Source organism: Eleutherodactylus coqui, chromosome 10 (genome assembly GCF_035609145.1).
Source record: "Eleutherodactylus coqui strain aEleCoq1 chromosome 10, aEleCoq1.hap1, whole genome shotgun sequence".
NCBI classification, from domain to species: Eukaryota; Metazoa; Chordata; class Amphibia; order Anura; family Eleutherodactylidae; genus Eleutherodactylus; species Eleutherodactylus coqui.
This window is the reverse complement of record NC_089846.1, coordinates 19793291-19816348: the sequence shown is the minus strand read 5'-3', so window position 1 is coordinate 19816348 and position 23058 is coordinate 19793291. Positions and strand designations below refer to the sequence as shown.

At 48.4% G+C, this 23058-nt stretch overlaps 1 protein-coding gene across 2 annotated transcripts; it reads right to left on the bottom strand.

The window, feature by feature from the left end:
• Positions 1-3751: 3751 nt before the first annotated feature.
• Positions 3752-22692, bottom strand: URM1 (ubiquitin related modifier 1). 2 transcript variants are annotated; one of them, XM_066580488.1, is made up of 5 exons: positions 22617-22692; positions 13017-13087; positions 8814-8895; positions 6792-6840; positions 3752-4122 (listed from the first exon to the last, which is right to left on the bottom strand). In XM_066580488.1, exons 1-5 carry the CDS (start codon positions 22649-22651, stop codon positions 4054-4056), a joined length of 306 nt encoding a protein of 101 aa, XP_066436585.1. In that variant the 5' UTR covers positions 22652-22692; the 3' UTR covers positions 3752-4053. The 2 variants fall into 2 exon arrangements, with proteins under 2 accessions (XP_066436585.1, XP_066436583.1); XM_066580486.1 differs by lacking the exon at positions 22617-22692 and adding an exon at positions 13827-14055.
• Positions 22693-23058: the final 366 nt, after the last annotated feature.

Sequence of the window (23058 nt, the reverse complement as noted above, 5' to 3'; positions counted from 1 at the left end):
TGTAGGATCCCGATTACCGATGATGGGAAAACTTCCATTACCGGTAGTTGCAAGATACTATATGGTTGGAACCTCCTTGACCAATATGTAGCCATGCTGCCAACAGCAACCACTCAGGATTAAGCTTCAAAAATAAAACGTGTATCCCGATTGGTTTTTATAGGCAACAAGACTGAGGCCGGATACACAAGGCCCTAGACGGTTTGCTTTTTAGGCTACCAAGAGTGCCCGGTGGAGAAGGAAAAACATGGCTACTTTCGTCCAGAAACATCGCCAAACTTGGCCACAGGTCAAATGAGATCATGCAGCTCCACTCCATTGACTTGAATGGAGCTGAGCTGCAATATTACTCATAGCCTATGGACAAAAATGGCGCCATTTCTGAAAGACGTCTTACGCAACCGTTGAATATATGGCTATCACCGTATGACATCGTCTGGTACAGATAATGCAATAGTCGTGTGATCACATGACTGCAATCTGCCACCATTTAAACTGATCTATTATAAAGATTATTGATGTATGTAGCATCATCCTTGGAGATGGAAGGAAAAAAAAAAAATCAGGAAATGGATAGTTAGCATCCAAGGTGCTAAAAAACAAGAGGATGGGATTACAAGGTGGACCTGTCTACTACACCGCGGGGTCGTCGCCCAGACATCTTACACTATAGGACCAACCACGTCCCGTTTGGCGTGACACATAACTGTAAGCCACTGCAGTAAGGCCAGGGATCCTGATCATCATGGTCAGGCTACAGCAATTACACAATACAGTCCATACCTAGAGCTGTGCTGGAGGCCAGTGATTGCTACCATAGTACAGGCCATGGTCACCAGGTAGAAGATAAGTCCTTTATCCACCAGCAACCCATATTCATATATAATGTCACAAATGGCAAGCAGGTCCGGGGCTGTTGGAAATTTTTTATTTTCTCTTATGTTAAAGACCAATGTAACAGATGGTCCGAAATGCAACATTTTCGTCCAATTATGAGAGAAAATTGGCCTGAAGGTAACAGTAGGATGTATTCAATGTATGTCCATCAAGGACCCCCATGCCAGAAAATGGCTGCCCAACACATATAGGTCTACATCCACCTCCAAGAATCAATCCAAGCCTTACGTTTCTCTGTTGTCCGTTCATCAGTAGAAGACCAGGAATCCATTTAATGACAACTATGCGCCATATTTGTTGTAAGGACATACAGCGAAAACTCTTGAGACGTCCACCCAAAATTAAAGTAAAAACAGTCTTAAAGAGGAACGGCGAACATACAGAGGATAAAACATTTTGGTAGCACATTTTTGTCTAGATCAGATGGGTTTTGGTGTTATTTTTTTGGCCGTTTCACCGTATGTTACTGAAAACGAAGAGGAAAAAATACAATCTACACAAATGAGGAGATCTACGGATTTTTTGCATTCTGCGAGAGCAAAAAAGTACTAAACATTAAAAAATTATTGTATATAAATATATTTTATACAAAAATTGACATTTTTAGCTTTTGTGTTTATTTTCTATATATCTCGTTTTACATTTTTTGAAAAAAAAAACCTGAAAAAAAATGTAAAAGAAAAAAAAAAAATGTAATCATGAGATGCCTTTAGATATGCGGACTGTGCTGTGAAAATCAATACCTCCTCAGCATTAAGTGATGGCTTCTATTGATGCACGGTGACTGGAACGCACTGGTTCAGGTAACCTCACGGAAAAAGAAATGTTTATTTTTTTTATTTTTTTTTCGCACCTCGTATCGGAGAACAAAAGAAAGTGATCACATTGTCACTTGGCATTGATGAAGTACGGTATGAGGGAACACGCGCCTTACCCCGATCTAGGAAAGAGGGCGATTACGGTCGGCCTTAACGTCTTCCGCAGGCCCAGACAATGCTGCGTTCACACAGTTCTTAGCGACTAGAAGGCTGTAGCATGGTAAGGCCACACATAGAGAACGGGGTCTTCCTGCTGATAACATGGCGCCGCAACCCCCTTGCCGCAAGCAGTTTGGGGAGAATTTAGTGCGACTGAAACAGATTTATCAAGATCACCGCGTTTCAGACCGGTGAGACGTTGATAAATGACCTTCAGCTTTAAAAAAAAAAAAAAAAAAAAAAGCCTCTGTAAGCGGTAATTTACGGAGAAAAAAGGCAATGATTTTTTTTCTTCTTCCAGCACAAAAGGGCAGATAGTAAAAGACGGGGGAAAAAAAAAAGCTGAGTTCTACACGGGTTTTTTTCTGGGAAAACGTAGATGCAAAAGGTCCTTGTGCCTTAAGAACATAAAATCTATTACTGCGGGACTCCTGGAAGGACTACATGCTTGAAGGAGTACATAAAACGAGCGCTGTGCGCCGGACTGGCGGAGGCGGACACTATTTTAATGCGTTATTTAAAAAAAAAAAAAAAAAATTAATAAAAAAATGTAAAATGTGACATTTAATGAAATTTGTAATTTTTTTTTTTTTTACCACTATTTTCTGGCGCAACGCAAATAGTTTGTATGTAAAAAAAAAAAAATATATTGAATCTCCAATTAAAAGGTTTCCAAAAATGTTTATATTGCCCCTTGCGTATTTCTAATTTTGAGTAATTACATATCAGAAATAGGCATCTTCCCGTCTGCCGTATATAGGCCCTCCCCCTCCGTAGGTCACCCCGCCATTGCGCTTTAACATAAAACAGCCTCCTATACAGTATGTCGCCTCTACTAGAGCACTGGTGTGCGAAGGCGATCATAACCCGGGCGGATCTTTAGCGAAAGGCATCAACTCATCGATGCGTAGTAATATACAAATTTTAACCCCCCGTAAACTGGTGCAGATCTGTCGATTTTAGGCTGCGGCAGTTGGCGATGCTGTACAATAGCCGCCTGCCAGAGAAATGACATCCATCGGGGACCTTTCATATCCCAATGAATCGATAGGAGAGTCAAGAGCTCTTTTTATTACCCTGTTACAGCAAACACTGCAGCAGTGAGGAGGCAGGACGAGGAGGAAGGACGGCAAGACGCACGGAGAAATAGGGAAGAGGTGGAGTTTTCGCTGTCAGAGCATAAATTCTCTTTCGTGAAAAACCCAGTAAGGTGCTTAAGTGGCAGGGGTGAGCAGCAGTGCGTTTGATGGCTACCGAGTAAAAAGACAAGGCGCTGCAATCATCACCCCCGGCTTACGGGATTATTCTTCCACCCCCTTTAATAAATCAAGATATTACAGCACGTTTCACTCATCGTCTCATCAAGAGGTCTCTGCCGCAATACAATGCTGCCGCGGAGTGAAACGCGTCCCGGTGCTAGCTTCACAAAAAGCATAAGGAAAGTCATTTTTCTTCCTTTTGTACGCTGATTGCTGCCGACCAGCGGCTTAATTCAGTCTGGTACTCGGAGAATAGAAAAGGTCGAGTTATAGATCTCCCAACATACAGCGCGGGTGGCCATTTTGTGGCTTGAGCGGAGAGTCGGGGCAATTAAATCTACGGACGCAGTTCATAATGCGGGCAAGTTCAGGTCATTCCACACCAGATTTATCACCGCTTTGTCAGCGCAGGAGGCAAAATGGCAGGAATATCTATTAGAAAGCCAAGCCGTTGCCATTTAAAGGGGTATTTCGGCCTAAGGCATATCCGCAGGATATGATCAAGGTTATAGTATATCCCGTGTCTTCAGTCCAAATACCCCTTTAAATGTTGCCAGTCCTGGTGGCGGCATCCCTCGCAGTGTAACATATGGTAATCAAGTGACTCAATAGCGAATGTTTGAAAAATGGCATATTTAATAGGAAAGGCACGAAGAACAAGACCGGAAATACAATATCCTTAATTAGGATGCTCCTGGTGTAGCGGTTCCGGCCAGCGGCAAATGAGACGTCCGGGATGTCACAGAGCAGATGGGTCTGACCTATTAGCTCGGAGATGTGACAGGAGAGGAGTCTTGATGGACGTCGCTAGTATATACCACCTCATGGAGAGTAATGTCAATTTACACATCGATGAAGATGCAAAAGCCCCCCCCCCGTACGGATACAATGGTTTCATCCAGATCAGCAGACGTCTTCTTCTATCCGCCGTGTAACGTTGAGATGAATACAATGTTGTCTTGATCTTGAAGCTTGTAATCCAGCTCGCCCTACAGACATGACAGGGAAAGACACGTGAGAAGGCTATGGTACCCTTTCATTTAGGCGACCTGGGTGACAACTGCCACGTGGAAGCCATTACAATGCATGGAAACGCTGTTACCCAGCTTTCCACAGACCCTGAATGGCATATAAACATGCGGTGTTAGGGATCGGCATTCTAGTCCCTGTACAATCTACGGATATTATTATGGCTGCCATAAGCATTTACATAGAAGAGTCCGAAAAACGTAATGTGACTAGCTAGCGCAATGACAGCAGTCATGGATGGAGCATCAACCATACTGACTGGTACCCGGCTTTCCCAGTACTTATTAGAATCCGGGAGCGATTTTTATAGGTTCGCTATGGCGGACAGTCAGGAAGCCTCATTAGAGATTACGTTCTCAATAGTGATGAGCGAGTATTGCCTTTAGTGAGTATCTCCCCGCTCGAGACGGAAGATTCGGGTGCCGGCAGCGGGCAGGGAGCTGCGGGGGAGAGCGGGGCGGAACGGAGGGGAGACCTTTCTCTCCCTCTCTCCCCCCCGCTCCCTCCTGCTGACTGCCACTACTCACCGCTCCCCCACGCTGGCACCCGAACCTTCCGTCTTGAGCGGGGGAGGTACTCACTAAAGGCAATGCTCACTCGAGCAATTGCCTTTAGCGAGTATACTCGCTCATCTCTAGTTCTCAACACAAATCTAAGGCCCAGTTCATGCGGAAAAATTATCCGCCAATTCCGCATCAAATAAGTATCTCATTTAGTTGGATTGGAATCTGCGCCGCATGAAGAAGAGGTGAATTTGCATGCGGATCTGCGTCAGCGGTAATACAAATCTGTAGCAGAAATCTGCACTTACAAGGGGTTGTCCCACAATTGCAACTTAACCCCTATTCATTGAATAGGGGGTCTCACCGCTGTTACCACCCGCTGATCTTGAAAACAGGACTCCCGTTTCCGGCTCTTCTGTCACTGCGTGGATTGGGGGGGGGGGGGGGAAGGGGTGTTCCCTTCCCCAATGTAATGTCACGCTAAATGGAGCGATGGCCGAGCATGCGCGATCAGCAGTCCATTCATTAAAATCGGGCTGACGGAAATAGCCGAGTGGCATCCGCTCGGCTTTTTCCGCAGTCCCACTGAAAATGAATGCAGTGCTACCGGTACTCTGTTTAGTCTCCTCCTCACTGTAGGGGCTGCAGGAATCTGGCAGTGAGGAGGTTGGGGTCCTGAGACCCCCATTCCCGAGATTGGTGGGGGGTTCAGCAGTGAGATTCCCACCAATTAGCAAGTTATACCCCATCCTGTGGATAGAGAATAACTTGCTATTGTGGTAAACCCCTTTAAAAGTGTGGATTTCTGCCATTTAAATCCACATCAGAGTTTTCCAATATGGACTATACCCAGATATGTACGGCCACTAAACTACTGATGACTAGAGATAAGCGAGTATACTCGCTAAGGCACATTACTCGAGCGAGTAGTGCCTTAGCCGAGTATCTCCCCGCTCGTCTCTAAAGATTTGGGGGCCGGTGCGGGTGACAGGTGAGTTGCGGCGGGGGAGAGAGGGAGAGAGAGATCTCCCCTCCGTTCCTCCCCGCTCTCCCCCGCCGACACCCGAATCTTTAGAGACGAGCGGGGAGATACTCGGCTAAGGCACTACTCGCTCAAGTAATGTGCCTTAGCGAGTATACCTGCTCATCTCCACTGATGACCAATTGTCAAGGTTGGTCATCAATAGTTGATCAGCAGCGGTCCGCCACTCAGGATCCCCGCTGATCAGCTGACTGAAGTGACTGTGGCACTTGGGCGAGTGCCGTGCCTACTTCAGTCCATACCAGCTACAGCTGGACATTGTATAGTGACTTGCCTGGTTTTGCAGCTCTGTCCATGTGACTGATGAAGGTGCCATCACAAGCCTGAGAAGAGGCTGCAGAGTTCACTCTAGCACCCTTCTCAAACAGCTGATTGAGGGGAATCCTGAGCTGCAGACCCCCCAACCGATCAACTAATGATCATCTATCCTGAGGAACGGTCATCAATAGCTTAGAATCAGAAAAACCCTTTAACCCATCTACAAAGCCCGGGCAAAACTGGGATGGAGTAAGTATTAGACAGTTGCACCCAAATACAGATTCAGCCTCTGAAAGGTCCCCTTTAAATAAAATGAAAGTAATAAAAAACACTCCAAAATTAAACAAAAAAAAAAAAGACTAAATAAACCTGCTTTATAATAAAAAAGTAAAAATGGCCCAAAATGAAATGGATAAATTACATTCTGGCCCGAGTTCCAGTATTCAGCTTATAAAACTGACTAATTAAACAGTTCGGCGCTCCACCTACGGGGCGACCATTTTGTTAATGGGCTTGTTTTCGTGGGCGGGGAAGTGAAACCCCTCATTGTGCGTCCTTCTTATGTCGTTCACAATGTAAGTCAATGGGTGGCCTTCCTGCCCTTGACATACACTGTAACCCAGAGGGAAAAAGCAATGTGGGACGCTTGTACTGTCCCGCCCGCTGCCAGGCCGCGGGGGAACGAGGAGACTTTACTCTGCTATTCATACACTCCCATTAGGCCAAATGAAGTAAATTAGTAGCGGCCCGAGGAGGCTTTATCAGGAGGACTTTGTTTAGGTGTCAAAGACAGGGAAAGGTCTGGAAACCATTGTCACCTACTTACCATCAGCTCCCAGTCAGCATCGTTAATGAGAACCAAGATACCCGGCCGCCTGCGGGGAACATAAACACAGAGCATGTCACATGGTCGGGGCGCTTCAAAATGGTGGATGAAGAAGATGTAAATTCAGAGGATGGGATCCATTACTGGTATTGATGAGGAACAAAGCAAACCCTGTGAGAGCTGCAGTGGCGGCCATAGCGTGACCCAGATTTTCAGAAATGGCTAACTATAAATTTTCTCTTCTTTTAACCCTTTCCAATCCATTTATTTTTTTCTCACCCATTCTCCCCAGTTCCAAATAAATGGGAGCTGGGGAGAATGGGTGATAAAAAAATACATTTTCCCTTCACCCTCCTGAACTGACATCTACCGCATTCTCCTTCTGCCTCCCGGCTCAGCGATCATGTGACCGCTGGGGTCAGGTGGCACCTGGCGGTCACATGATCACCGGGCCAGGTGGCAGAAGGAGAATGCGCAAGACACAGGTCAGGTAAGCAGGTCCCCCCACGGTGCAGGCTCCCGTCTCGGCGATCATGTGACCGCTGGGGTCAGGTAACACTGCCGATCACATGATCGCCGGCCGGAATCTCTATGCATTACATAGTGCTAATTGAGCGCTATGTAATGTGTAAAGGAGAAGGCAGAAAGGGTTAAAAACGTCTGATCAGCAGAGACCTTCACCAATCCCAAAAATGGGGATCCCGTGTCCCCCACTTCTCGTCACTGTGAGACCGCTGCATCCACCCGCAGTAACTTGGAGATTGAATGAAGCGGCGGTCACACACGTGCAGCGCCGATCCATTTATTTCATTGGGGCTAATGGAAGTAGATGAGTACAAGTACTCACCTGTGTCCTGCAGTGCCACTGAAGATGATCGGCGTGGGACCATGCATGCGTGACCAGCGCTCCATTCAATTTCCTCCTCACTGCAGGGGATGCAGCAAGTCCGCAGTAAGGAGGAGGGGGGGGGACACAGGTCTCCCATTCTCAATATTGACGGGGGTCTCAGTGGTGAGACTTCTTCCAAAATCGACTTTTAAAACCTAACCATAGGATAGGTGATAAAAGTCTGATTGGCGGAACTGCTTTCCTAAAGATGGATCATACACCACAGGAGAGATGGGAGGAACTGTCATTCATGCTCAGAGATGCCGCTACATCCAAGGGGTTCTCAGGCCTTCACCATGGATAGCCTATCCTATCCTGAGGCAAACCGCTGTTCTGTGGGGATCCCAGATCTTCACTATTCAAACACTTATGGCCTATCCTAGGGATATTCCACCAATGTTAACATCTTGGAGAACCCCTTTACACCCTAATCACATATCCACTATGTAGACAAAAGTATCAGCACCCCCACCAATCCTGTGCTGTCCGGTGAAGGGGGTATACAATGTGGGAGCGTTTCTGCGAGGGCCATTGGTTATAGTGAAGTCCACCCTCTACACCAATGGGTACAGAGCCATCCTGGACAATGTGGCATTAGTAAGTGGCATCTTTTGGACGAACTAGAACGTCATATTTGTGCACGCCCATCCTTCCCTGCATCACCATCTAATGCTCTCCTCGAGGAATGGAGGCAAATCCCTCCACACATCTATTGGAAATTGGTGGAAAGGGCCTAGGAGGGTCACTGCCGTCACTGAGGCCAAAAACACCAAACATCGGATTAAAAATGTAAATAAAATAAAATTTCACCCCCTCCTACGTGCGTCCAATTCTTCTGTCAACATAGTGTTTATAGCTACGAGTAGCTGAGATACGGAGTGCTGTTTGATAGGGCCTACACACTTTGGATTAACTTTAGCTATTCCTGCGAGACGGACATTGCGGTCGGCGGTAATATCCTTTCAGTACAGGTGCAGTGTGTAAGGTTCCCATCAAACAGACCCCCATATCTCAGCTTCCTGTGAACGGCACATAGTGGCATGCCATAGTTAGTCCTTAATAACCATATCATACAGACGTCTTCCCCACATACGGTGAATATTATGCTTGTGTGCGCTGTCCGTCATACTCACACTGTATCCCCTTGGATAAATAGCTCGGGGCGTTCTTTCAGCAAATTCTCTTTTATCCAAACGAGCAACAGTCTGATGTCCCCTGTCAGGAAACAGAAGAGGGTTACACGGCGGACAATGCCCCATGAATACAAACCTCCCACCAGAAGCCAATCGGAAAACAGCTACGTAAAAGAATTTAGAGCATCTAGTTAGAATGTCTGCTCTACGCTAATGATGGCGCCTCCCAACCTGATTGGCCGAGAGGCGTTCCACCAGCGAGTTTACAACGCCTTCAACACCTAGATGCAGCGACGCCGAGAGAGAATGCAATTTGTCAGTCGTCCTGATACGGAGATTGAGGGCACCATTTAGTGAATGTTACCTTTAGGGATCCTTCCCACACACACTATGGGAGAGTTAGGGTGCGTTCACACAGGACACCCGCTGAGAAGTTTGGCACATCCTCTGTCTAGTCTACTTATAAGGGGTATTCCGGCCATTTAACCCCTTTTAGTACCGATTGCCCATCAATAAGATAGGTCATCAGCAGTTGATCGACAGGCGATCCTGATATCAGCCTCCACACTGCAGCGTGACCGGAGTTGGAAGTGCCATAAAAGGTATAGCTACCCTTGATTTCAAAACTGGGAGTGAAATAATCTATGGCACCTTCAGCTCCAACCCCAATGTGGGCGACTGGCCCGAGGCAGTGAGGGCGAGGGCTGAGATCAGGTGATCGTCTGGGGTCCCCAATGGCTGTTCCCCGCCGATCAACTGCTAATGACCTATGCCTTCCATTTTCTCCCTTTTCACTTCCTTCACAGCGGTACTTCTTAATCCTAAATAAAGTTACCCATGCACTTAAGTCAATTCTGACCTCCAATCGGCACGGGCAACAGAAATCTAGATTCATCTGACCAGGGGATGTTTTTCCACTGCTCAGCCATCCAATGTTTGCCAAGGAACCGCAAGTTGTGCTTCCGGATATACAAGTTGAAGCACCAGCGTTGCATTCAACTGTAGTTTGCTTGACTGTTCACCTCCTGTTTGGCAGAACGATTCCAGACATCCTCCTCTGACCCCTTTCAGCAACGCTTTTCCTTGATCCCACCATTACGTGTAAACTCTCCACACCGCTGCCTGAGAAAACCCCACAAGGTTGGCAGTGAAATCCTGACTCCGCTAGTCTACCACCGATAACCGGGCCTTGTTGAAAGTTGCTTAGATCGCTAGATTTTCCTATTCTAATTTAAATTTACACCAAAACTGACCCACAGAAAACTTGTCACGGGATTTTATGCTGCATTCTGGAGTCACGGCTCTAATTTCCATACAGAGAAGCGTCAATCATGACAGGGCCGGGGGCTCTAATAAAGACGCCAGTCAGGGTACGGCTTCCAACAGACTAGGATATTTGGCTGTCCATGTGCTGACCGATATTAAGTCTCTCAGGTACAACATATATTACTGCCCTAGCCTATATCCCAATTTTTCCCCCCCAGGGTTCACTTGGAACCCTTCTTTACGATTAACCAGAACATTTTCATGGACGTCGGAGTCCATAACAAAGGTCGGTTGGAAAACATTAAGTTGCATCTTGAGTGAAGTAGGAGGTTGTGTGGGAACCTGCTGGCAAAAACCAATTAAGTGTGGTGTAATATATAGGACACCATTAGTCTTGCACACATGGTTCATATGTCATGGATCAGTGCACCGCCAGAAATGTCCCCCCCCTTCCTTCCCAATATGGTGCACTGAAGATGACGCCCGCTGCGGGGAGGGCGGAGAGCTGTATGTGTGATGGAGAGCGGCGCTGGTCACTGCCGGGTCAGGTGCGGGGATAGGAAGGATCGTTTATCAGCCTGACTCAGGAGGGTCAGGGAGTTCTGCCGGCTTCCCACCCGCCCACATTCTCGGTCCGGGGAAGCTATTGTATAGAAGAGTTACCATGGAGAGTCCAGCATCGCTGCGCTTCTCCCATTGTTCCCAGTCTGGGAAGGGGCCATTCCCTCCATCTAATAAGTAACCACCGAGCTATTACTATGTTGTAGTACAGTACAACTCTATCCAGTCAGACTGCACACAATAGGACTGGACTTCCCCTTTAAATTATTCTATTCAGCTTTTCTAAAGTTACGACTCTTTCTGCGGAAGCCAAGTGACAACTATAATGGCCGTCGTTACAGGCTTCTGCACACTGCCTATCCCTAGTGATGCAGTAAAATAACCCCTTACCATACCAGGGCAGACTTGCCATTCGGGGGGTAAGAAAGTTGGGTGATAAAATGTGTGAATTGCTCATTCTCACTCAATAACATGAGCATCTATATAAGGAAAAGGACCAGACGGGTAGCAAGCGGGTACAGTCATCCCGACAATGATACGTCACAAGGCATTTCCTAATATCGGAATCGTGAAACGTTGGATGGTGTTCTCATGTGGAAGCAATAATGGCGCTCATATTGGTCATCGCCCAGCTTTCCCAAAAGCAGATACAACTAAGAAATATTCTAGAATACATATTAAATTTTTTTGGAGGAAATGGCCTTTAATCCGCTAAGGACCAAGCTTCGTAAGTATTTAAATGGCCTTAAACCCGCGCCATTGTAAATATACGCTGCGGGTTTAAAGCACCTGCAGCCTAGCAGAAGGTGGGCTCCGGTGTCAGAGACGGCCAGGAACCCCGTAACCGCTTCTGTCTTTTCTTTTCCAGTCTACATAGTGATCAATGAGCGCAGTGTGGTGAATAGAGGCGGCAGCAGCGCCGCTTCCTCTATAGGACCCGACGATCACGTGATTACCAGTAACGCCTCTAGCATGGCAGGCCCAGATCAGCTCTGCCAGTGATTAATGTCACTATAGGGGGATGTCTTTCCCTGTAATTGGGGCTCCTATGGATGCTGCAGCTATAATGGAGAACTGCAAAATAAGAAAATAAAGAGGTCTTATATGAGGTCACGGGTTAAAAAAAAATGTAGAAAAATAAAGTTTAATAAAAAATAAAAAAAGATGAGTATTAAACACCACCCTAAATACCCTCATGTTTGGACCCCATAACATAGTTTATGGAGCTCAAGAGTGATGGCAGGTTCCTTTTAAAGAAAAAAAATAAAAAAATCATCGCCCACGCCACCCCAAACCGTCGCCATGTCCACCGTATAATCTGAGACAAGTTATGTATCAAACGGTCCAAAACTAAAATGAGGAGTGCGTTCCTGTACTTTATTTTAGCGTTAATGTGCTAATTTAGAATATAAAGAACTATAAATTTTAAAAAAAAAAAATCTTTTTTTTTTTTTTTTTAAACTTTTTCTACACTTATTACCCTTAATAAAACAAAACACAAAAAATAAATCTATGGGGGGAAAAAAAAAGTATTAAAAGAAAAACAAACTATCATATGTCTTAAAAAACATGCAGCAAAAATTGTTTTTGGTAGCCCAGGGTAAAAAAAAATAAAAAACATAAACCCACCACATGCGTAAAATTCTAAATCTCTCTGGTCCTTTAGGACTGAAACACTTTGGTCCTTAAAAGGTTAAATTACAATTTCCCTGACTATTTAGAGATCTCCCCCGGAACCAGAAGAACCCCGTATCGCTGGGTGGGATTGGAGGGGATCAATATCAAAATAATAGGGCCGCCAGAAAACTTCACAGATGTGTTGACTCTTTGTTTAATTAACCAGAAAGTAGTCCCTTTGAAAAGCAATTTTGCGCAGGGGGCTCAGCGCTGAGCAAACAGTGCCGGTCAGTTAGCAGGAGGGGGGCAGAGGAACAGCTGGCATCAGCGTCCATGTGAACTGCATCCTAATTAGTTTAAATGGTTCCCACCAGAGCCCCCCCCCCCATTACGCAGAACCCTGACAATAAATTCCATAGAGGCGGGCGAGGACGAGAGAAAACCCGAGGGGGGAGGCCGGCGGTTTCTGACAGGTTCTCCTGGATAGCCCTCTGTGCAACCTCCATCATCATGGCGTCCAAGTAAACATTCTCACGGAGAGCCTTGACATCACAGCGCTGAATTACATCACTCGTCCCACGCCCCGATGCGCACGCGTCTGTGCCAGTTCCTCCTCATAAGCGACGATGTTGCGTTGCATGCCCTATATTCAAAAACTTGAGACCGGGCATCCGGCGGGCATTGCCTCGAATGTGGAAGAAGTGTCTCCTATATACAACCGCGCCACTTATCACGGCTTGTTACACGGAGGGTACTCACAAGGATCCGGTCGGTCGGGCAACGTCACGTGATGTTTTTTGATTCCCCGGAACAGCAGCTCTGCGCCACCTCTGAAATAAGATAATAAAAACATGAGATATGCTGACACGGCGAGCACAGAGGAGGGGGGAGGCTCACAAAAGTACCACAACAGAGCCAGCCGCAGACAAAGGATTCCCCGCAGGCTCCCGCAGGACACGGGCCCGGAATTAGCATTTCTATGTCAGACTCTCTAGGGTACGAATGAAAAGTGAAACAAGTTTTGTCTGTCAGACGGAAGAAAGCGCCCTGCGGTATTATCTACGCCGGACGCCGAGGGCGAGACGATGCTTTAAGGCCAACGGAAAAAAAAGTAATTATAAAATATATTTCCAAATGTATATACATACACACAACATACGTAGCAGAATAATCGGAGTATCCCGGCGCTCACGCTTCGCCACTTTTCCGATACATTGTGACGCTCAATGAAGCAAGACACAAAGCATGTTTATGCAACATTTTTAATCCCGTCCGGCGTATAATTGTTTGTCCGTGCTGCGGTGCTAAATAGTGTCCTAAATAATACCGCCATCACAAGCCGCACATCCGGCAGCTGACACCTCTGGATGTCCACGCTCACGGCTGAATCGGTCAGGAGGGGGGGGGCTGGTGCCCACTTTAATAGAGACCCCATCTAGTAGGGCCAGGACTTGCTTCAAAACGGCGGCAGGTCTATCCATAAGTATCAAAGGAGTCGAGGGGTGCAACAGAAATCTGGGCCGGGTCAGTGATACATGTTTTGCGTTCTTTGGCCCACCGGACTCTCACCTTTCTGGCTCTGCAACTGGTCGTCTGCTGTTATGTGCATCAGGAACAGGATGTGGGTTCAGATACATTAGTGGGAGCACCAGCTTTAGATTCGGTTGCTCTTGACTGTGCAGCATCAGTACGATTCCTGACATCCTCTTCTGACCCCTTTCAGTGATGAGTTGTTTCCGTCCCTTTTGATGGAGGTTTTTCCTCAATTATGCCATTCTTAGTATACTCTCCACATCGCTGCATGAGAAAACCCACATGGTTGGCAGTGAAATCCTGGCCTGGCTAGTCTAGCACCGATGACCGGCCTCGTTGGAATGACTCAGATCGCTGGATTTTCCCATCTAATGTGGATTCACACTGAAACTGATCCACGGAGAACTTGTCACGTGGTTTTATGCTGCACTCCGGGGTGACGAGGTGAAACTCTATACAGGAAAGTTGTAATTGTGAAAGAGCCGGCCGCTGCAATAATGTGGCCCTTCAGTGTAACCTTCATAAATACTTCCACAACCAAACCAAGAGAGGCGAAGGGATGTCCATGCTGATCAAGAGGTCAACGGAAAAGGCTGCAGCATGTACAAGAACATCAACTATAGCCCAGCAGAACAACCATCATCTGACGACCTATAGGCAGCCCAAGAGCTGTCTGGTTGGACTTTCACCTATGTGATCCTCGAGTTCCCCGTTAATAAGCGGCTCTACGGATATGAATGGCGGCCACTTTTCGCCTTCTTTTTCTAAAACAACACACACCATTAGGGGAGCAGAACCTGCATATCAAAGGAACGTTTATGGCAAAACTAATACACAGAGTTAGGTGGTTTGTTCACTTTCAATACTTATTAGAAAGGTCCCTTGATAATAAGCAACTCGGGAAGGGTCTCTCCCTGCTGGGACCCTCGGCGATCAACTGTAATCTGTGGGGAAAACCTGTGAGAAAGTGTTCAGTTTACCTGCAGTGCCACCACAGGAGAGATGAGGCATTACAGTGTCCATTCAATAGGCTCTGTGTAATGCAGGACAGGACGGGTCCTCCATAGAGAGATGCTTCTTCTAACTGCTCCCTCCTTTGGTTCACGATCCAGAACAAAGGACGCCCTCTAGTAACGCAAATTCACTAACGGGCTATGGAAATGGGTTGTCTAGACGGCAAAACCCCTTTAAAAACATGGCCTATTTTGGCCATAAGGATTTTTGGGGGATTTTCATGTCTCCCTTTCAAAAGCCATTTTTGTTATTTTTCCGTCCACATGGCCATGTGAGGGCTTGCTTTTATTTATTTACTAACAGCTCTTATATTCCCGTAGGGGACTTAAACCTGCGACACTATGATCGCTTTGATAATGCATTGCAGTACAGAAGTATTGCAGTGTATTATCACTTACAATAGCACAAGCCACTGTCTGGCATCCGTTTGTCATGGCAACCCATCAGCCCTCCGCGACTACATAGCAGAAGGACAATGACGTTGATCGTGGCATCTACATTGATCGCAGCACGTAACTTCATTCTATGATTCTGTAGCATTATGAAGATACTGTTTGTTTATACCATTTTTCTTATCTTTTACTACTTAAGGCCGCCTGCACACGGGCGGAAATCCCGCGGCAGGATTATCCACGGGATTTCCGCCACTGAAAGCCTGCATAGGAGTGCATTACAATACGCACTCCTATGCAGACGGCCGCGCGAAATGTCGAGCGGCAAACAAACCGCGTCATGTCCTATTTCTGTGCGGGGCTCGCAGAGCCTCGCACAGAAACGTCACTCACCCGGCCGCCGGCTCCGGTCTGCGCATGAAAGAGCCGGGGCCGCCAGGCGCGGGTGAGTACGCGCTCCTCCCTGCAGGCGCTGGGGTCGGTTACTGTAACCAAAAATAACCACAATTTTATTGATTTTTCGGCTTATGAGATAATTATACTTAAGCCGCCAACACATGAATTGATTTTTGTGGCGGGCATCCGCACTGTGGATTTGTAGCACATACCGCTCATAGCATGCTATGGGAAATCGATTCTTCCTGCACACTCGGGGAAACCAACCCGGATTTCCATGAGTGGAAAAAAAAAAAAAATTACAGCATGCTCTATTTTTCTATTCTATTTTTTTTTACATTTTTTAGTCCCCTTAGGGCTCATACCTGCGTCCGTGACGGACTCCGCCGGCGGAATATCGCAGCGGAGTCCGCCATGGTGCTCCCCCAAAATCCCCATACTTACCACTCCGGATCCTCTGTACCCGTCCCGCATGGATGGACGGTGCGCATGAGCAGTACTGCGCATGACGCGGCGGCAGTGGGCGGGGCCGCGTATTTATGCGATACTTTCGCTGTGCTACAGCGGAAGTATAGCGTGACGGCCGGCTTCCATCGACTACAATGGAAGTCGGCCGCCCGTATCCCGCGGCATTAAGAACATGCCGCGATGTATTTCATGCTGCGGAATTCCGGGGTGGAATTCCACAGTGTAAACATTGAGCTATTAGGTTCAATAGAATCTAATAGCTGCAGGGCAACGCCACAAATTTCCGCCGCGTACAACGCAGCAGAAATCTGGCCGTGGGCATTAGCTCTTAGAGAACTTGAGCTTGCAAATCTCTGATTTCTTCTACAACATACTGCAATACTTCAGTATTGCAGTATATTGCAATTTTAATTTTGTAATTTTAATATTCAACTATTAAACTATGCCATAGGCAGGGCATAATATGGTTAAATGCATGGCAACCCTACGAGCCTTCATTAGACATAGGGCTACCGTGGCACCCATTAGCACCCTGCAATCTCATCACAGGGGGGCCAAAGATGACTCAGAGGAGGGACACCCCCTTTGGCTCAAAATTTAATATGCCACAAACAGGTCTGAAAGCATATGCAACTATTCACACAGCCGAGATTGGCGCTAGCTCTGATCACAGCTGTTTCCGGTGGGCGTCAGCTGATTGAAACAGCCGTCACCCACCGGGTATACAGCAGGCTCAGCTTCTAAACCCGCATAATACCCAGCCCAAACCTCTGTGACGTTCATATGCATCACATAGGGAGAAGAGGTTAAAGAAGTACCCCAGGGATGCTGATTGCAGCTGTTAACTCTTTAAATGCTGCTGTCAATTCTGAAAGTGGCATTTAAATGCCCTGAACAATCCCCTCGCGGTCTCATGGCCATTCCGTTGCTATGGCAACCTGAGGCCATCTGAAGGGCTGCCATAACTGATTGCCTTTCAAAACATGCCTATGGCGCATCTAGATATGGTATTGCATTATAAGAACGAAGGTATTACATTATACTGTGTCAAATGAACGCAAATTCAAGTCCCCTAAGGGGATTAAAATTTTTTTTAAAAATGAGTAAAAAGTTTTATTAATTACGGTATTAGAGAAAATAAGGTCATAAAAGTATTTTTTATAATAATAAAAAACAACAGATTTGGTATCGCTGAGTCTGTATCTATCAAAGTAAGGCCGCCTGCAGACGAGCGGGTCGGATCCGGCAGCGAGAATTCTCGCCGCACGATCCGACCCGAGCGCCTGCAGGGACGAGCGCGTACTCACCCGCGCCTGGCGGCCCCGACTCTTTCATGTGCCGGCTGCCGCGCAGCCGGCGCATGCGCAGACCGGAGCCGGCGGCCGGGTGAGTGCGTGCCCCGCAGAAAATTAGGACATGCCGCGGTTTGTTTGCCGCGCGAGATTTCACGCGGCCAAACCGCGGCCGTCTGCATAGGAGTGCGTATTTTAATGCACTCCTATGCAAACTTTCAGCGGCGGAAATCCCGCGGGAAATCCCGCGGCGGGATTTCCGCTCGTGTGCAGGCGGCCTAACGCAGTATTTATCCCGCGCAGTGAATGTCAGAAAAAAATGTCAGAAAAAAATAACCCAGAGATACCAGAATTGCGCTTTTTTTGGTCACGCCATCTTTAAGAAAAAATTTAATAAAAGCAATCTAAAAGTCATATGAAGTCCAAAACGGTACCAGTGGAAACTACAAGAGGTCCTGCAAAAATACAAGCTCACACAACGATATGGACAGAAAAACAAGGTTATGGCTGCCAGAAGATGGCGGCAAAAAATAATTTTATTTTCTTCCCAAAGATTTTTCAAAAGTAGTACAGCAAAAAAAAAAAAGAAACAATATATAAATTTAGTATCATCGCAATCATACTGACCCATAGAATAAAATTACGTCTTTTTTGACGCAGTATGTACGCCATAAAAACAAGACATCCTCCAATGTAATCCTTCCCACAAAAAACAAGCCATCAAACAGCTATATTGCTGGAAAAATAAAAAAAAAGAGTTATGACTTTTTGAAAGAGTGTGTGTGCTGGGGTGGGGGAAGGGAGGTATTAAAAAAAAAAAAAAGGGAAAAAAAGGAAAGCCATAAGCCCCCTTTTCACGGGACGATTATCGTTCAAAATCCCACGCTCCCGCAGGGCTTTGAGCGATAATCGCCCTGTGTAAAAGCATGCAGGGTATTACTACACCTCTAGCTTGGATGCACGATGCAATAGGGGCGGACATGGAGGCTCTAGTACCCTGTTGTACCGCCTGTAGCTTGGATACAAGATGTGATACGGGGGGGGGGGGGGGGGGGGTCATGGAGGCTCTAGTACCCTGTTGTACCGCCTCTAGCTTGGATACAAGATGTGATACGGCAGGCATGGAGGCATACAAGTTCTGTATGGTATTCTGCGGCATATCACTTCAAATTTGCTGTAACTGAGCCTCTAGATTGTGTAAATTTGTAGGCTGTGGACATTGGCGTCTCAGATGGTGCCATACATGTTCTATTGGTGATAAATCAGACGAGCAGGCAGCCACAGAAGTGGGACAATGTTGTGGGGGCTTCCTGTGACCCCCTTGTGTGTGCGGCCGAGCATTATCCTGCTGCCTCTTGGAAGCCGCCATGAGAGGAACACATGTGGCTGCAGGACGTCCTGAACATATCGCTGAGCTGTCATTGTCCCTCGTACCACTACTAGGGGTTACCGATGGTCGTATGCGATGGCCCCTCAGAAAAATCACACCAGCAGGGGGCAGTGTGCTGCTCCACAGCAAAGGCAGGATTGAAGTGCTCACCCTGAGGTCTCCAGACATGAACACAGCCGCCATCAGCGCCCAAACTAAACCTGGATTCATCGCTGAAGACAACCAGGTTCCTCTCCGTAGCGTCCAGTTTCATCGTTCATGACACCACTGTGAACAGAGGCGACGGTGGGTATCAAAGGCATTACATGTAATGAGTGCCAGAGTAGCCTTCAGCCAACAACCTGGAAATGGTTCAGACAGACACAGGGGCCTGTAACAATGGCGGACAACAAAACAGTCGGAACTGCTTGTGCTTGTTTGACGATCAGATGCTTGTCTCTACTGGCGGTCTGTAGGGGGCGTCCTGAGCCCGGTCACCTTGTGTGCCCTCACACATCCACTGGTCCCAACACCCCCTAACAGTCTGGTCAGAACGGCCGGTGGGGGACAATTCATGGATACGACCATCCAGCTTCTCACATCCCAATAATGCGCCCCTCTCAGACTCTGGTAACGGGTGAAATCTCTTCTCTGTGTCGTAGAGGCGTCTAGTGGCCAACAAGCTCTACAAGCGGAAGAAGAGGTCACTACACACAAGGAGCCTCCGAGAGCCTCTTATAGGCCAAGTGGGGAACCACTTATAGGGCCTCCGGGGACAAGACCGTCCATCTAATCACTATAACTCTAATCATTTGTATATCTGCTGAGATGGAGCTGCAGGACGAGTTTTTCAGCAATACGACAACTTCTTCTGGGGGCCGGAGTTATTTATTTTTATTTATTTTTTACAAAGAGTGTACTTCTCACCTATCCACCTAATAGGTAATAACTAGTAAAATGCAGAAAGATTAGGGCAGTGGTCCCCAACCTTTTTGGCACCAGGGACCGGCTTCAAGCAAGACCATTTTTACAAGGCCCGGCAGGGTTGGGCGGGACATGGGCGGAGCTTTGGTTATAGTGGGTGGGGTTATGAAGGGGGCGGGGTTATGAAGGGGGTTGGAGTTTAGTGCATTCTTATTTAGTTATGACATTAGAATGTCCTGGCAGTACACACATAGGGTAGTGTATAATCCCCCCCCCCCCAGAACACACATAGGGCAGCATATAATTTATCTCCCCCCCCCCCAGTAATAGACAGCCCCCATCCCTCAGTAATAGACAGCCCCCACCTCTCAGTAATTAGCAGCCCCTCCCCCTGTAATAAGCAGGTCCCCCCCCAGTAATAAGCAGGTCCCCCCCCCCAGTAATAGGCAGCGCCCCACCCCCAGTAATAGGCAGCGCCCCCCCCCAAGTAATAGGCAGCACCCCCCCCCCAAGTAATAGGCAGCCCCTTCCCCTGTAATAAGTAGTCCCCACCCCAGTAATAAGCAGCCCCCCCCAGTAAGCAATCCCCCCCAGTAATACGCAGGTCCCCCCCCCCCCAGTAATAGGCAGCGCCCCACCCCCAGTAATAGGCAGCGCCCCCCCCCCAAGTAATAGGCAGCACCCCCCCCCAAGTAATAGGCAGCCCCTTCCCCTGTAATAAGTAGTCCCCACCCCAGTAATAAGCAGCCCCCCCCAGTAAGCAATCCCCCCCAGTAATACGCAGGTCCCCCCCCCCAGTAATAACCAGCCCCCACAGTAATAAGCAACCCCATTCCCCTGTAATAAGAACACCCCCCCCCCCAGTAATAAGCAGGTTCCCCCCAGTAATAAGCAGGCCCCCCCCCCCAGTAATAGGCAGCCCCTTCCCCTGTAATAAGTAGCCCCCCCCCCAGTAATAAGCAGCCCCCCCAGTAAGCAACCCCTCCAGTAATAAGCAGGTCCCCCCCCCAGTAATAGGCAGCCCCCCCCCCCGTAATAGGCAGCCCCCCAGTAATAGGCAGCCCCTTCCCCTGTAATAAGTAGCCCCCCCCCCAGTAATAAGCAGCCCCCCCAGAAAGCAACCCCTCCAGTAATAAGCAGGTCCCCCCCCCCAGTAATAGGCAGCCCCTTCCCCTGTAATAAGTAGCCCCCCCCAGTAATAAGCAGCCCCTTCCCCTGTAATAAGTAGCCCTCCCCCCAGTAATAAGCACACCCCCTCCCCCCTCCCCAGTAAGCAACCCCCCAGTAATAAGCAGGTCCCCCCTGTAATAAGCAGGTCCCCCAGTAGTAAGTAGCCCCCCCAGTAATAGGCAGCCCCTTCCCCAGTAATAACCAGCCCCCCCAGTAATAGGCAGCCCCTTCCCCTGTAATAAGTAGCCCCCAGTAATAACCAGCCCCCCCCCCCCCCCCCCCCCAGTAATAGGCAGCCCCTTCCCCTGTAATAAGTAGCCCCCAGTAATTGGCAGCCCCTTCCCCTGTAATAAGTAGCCCCCAGTAATTGGCAGCCCCTTCCCCTGTAATAAGTAGCCCCCAGTAATTGGCAGCCCCTTCCCCTGTAATAAGTAGCCCCCCAGTAATAGGCAGCCCCTTCCCCTGTAATAAGTAGCCCCCAGTAATTGGCAGCCCCTTCCCCTGTAATAAGTAGCCCCCAGTAATTGGCAGCCCCTTCCCCTGTAATAAGTAGCCCCCCAACCCATATACTTACCTCCTCCCTGCTGTCGCTCTCTGTCTGCTTGCCCTGACGTCAGCCCGGAACGCTTCCTCCCCGAGTCCTCTCCTGCGGAACTAATGAGCAGGGGACTCGGGGAAGAGTATCCTGGCTGCACAGACGTCAGTGTGCGCCGGCATCAGCGCGATTACCAGCGGGGAGCTGCGGCGCCCTCGCTGGTAATCGCATCGGTGGTCAGCGGCGTCGGCACGCCGCGGGCCACATAGCACAAGGCGGGCCTTGTGTTTAGAGTAAAAGTTCCCGGCGGTGCCGCGGACCGGCGCTAAGCATCCAACGGCCCGGCCCCGGGCCGCGGCCCGGCGGTTGGGGACCCCTGGATTAGGGCATGCAGCGATTTACAAATCTCGCAACATCCCATGACAGGAAACATCGCAGATGGGGATGAAATCATTGAAAATCATGTTTTCATAAATCAGTATTTTCTTGCACTCTCGTATCGCTCAAAAATCACGTCATTTTTTCGCCTGTGTGAAGGCGGCCGAAGAAGCGACATGCAGTTTTCAAGGCGGAATTCGCTGCAGAGAAACGCTAATTTCACACGGGCGAGTCAGATGTCGGGCCGTGAAACTCAGCCCTATATCGCGCTCGCCAAGATGCGATGTCTCCGCGGAGGATAGGCGGTTTTCTGTTAAAACTGCCTACAGCCCGAAGCTGCCGCTCGCAGCGCCTACCCCAAGCAGAAAAAACCCTTTTCTCAGGACCCCCCTTGACCCCTTCCTTTATAACCATACTCTTTCCGCTTCATCCAAGTTAGGCGCGGGCCGAGCCGTCAGTATTCTGGTCGCTGTACACAACAGTCCACCTTTGTTTACATTCGATGACCCCGTTGTACGGCAGATCTTCTCCCGGCGGGCATTCTGTTTTTGCGCAGCTATGATGAGAAAGGAACACAAACCGCCCTGAAGCGAGCAGCCCTACAAAGGGGACAACGAGCGCGTGTCACTGCGGGCCGCGCTATTCTTGAGCTTAAATATGACGGCGCTGTTAACGGAGGCACCAACGTAAACGTGACCAGAGACTGACGTCACATTAACCCTTCCTAGCTTGCCTGACAGCAGAACACGACTGTGGAGATATTAATGGGCTGCAGCCACGTACAGTGATTGATGATGGCCGTGATGATGTCTGCACAGGAATCAGCAGGACCCCCATACTCTATGTAAGCCCCTTATAGAAGGATAAACAGCTCATTCCGCTACTCACCCGAACTCCAGCAGCAGACACATGGGCGCCGCCATCTTGGCAGAGACACCGGAAGTGATTGCTGCCCGTCCCGGAAGTGATCGCCCTCCGGCCAGTTGTCATGGTGACGGGATGCGGGACGTAGATGACTCCTCAGGAAATGTTCCTTATAAGTTATTCATCGCTCTCACCTATTTCATGTGAATTATTCATCGGACTTGTGTTGTGTGCAAAGAAACCTCCTCCGCCTCCCCCGCGGCCTCCTTCTCTTCACCTCACGGCCTCCTTCTCTTCATCTCACGGCCTCCTTCTCTTCATCTCACGGCCTCCTCTTCCTCACCTCACGGCCTCCTTTTCATCTCACGGCCTCCTTCTCTTCATCTCACGGCCTCCTCTTCCTCACCTCACGGCCTCCTCTTCCTCACCTCACGGCCTCCTTCTCTTCACCTCACGGCGTCCTCTT

What these genes read in the sequence shown, in the direction of transcription:
- URM1 (XM_066580486.1), bottom strand. Translation starts at nt 13,960, where the DNA reads ATGTCAGGAATCGTACTGATGCTGCACAGTCAAGAGCAACCGAATCTA. An exon ending in CCAGTTGCAGAGCCAGAAAG is followed by an intron (nt 13,088 to 13,826) that starts GTGAGAGTCCGG and finishes ATCTTATTTCAG; the next exon opens with AGGTGGCGCAGAGCTGCTGT. An exon ending in GCCCGACCGACCGGATCCTT is followed by an intron (nt 8,896 to 13,016) that starts GTGAGTACCCTC and finishes GTTTCCTGACAG; the next exon opens with GGGACATCAGACTGTTGCTC.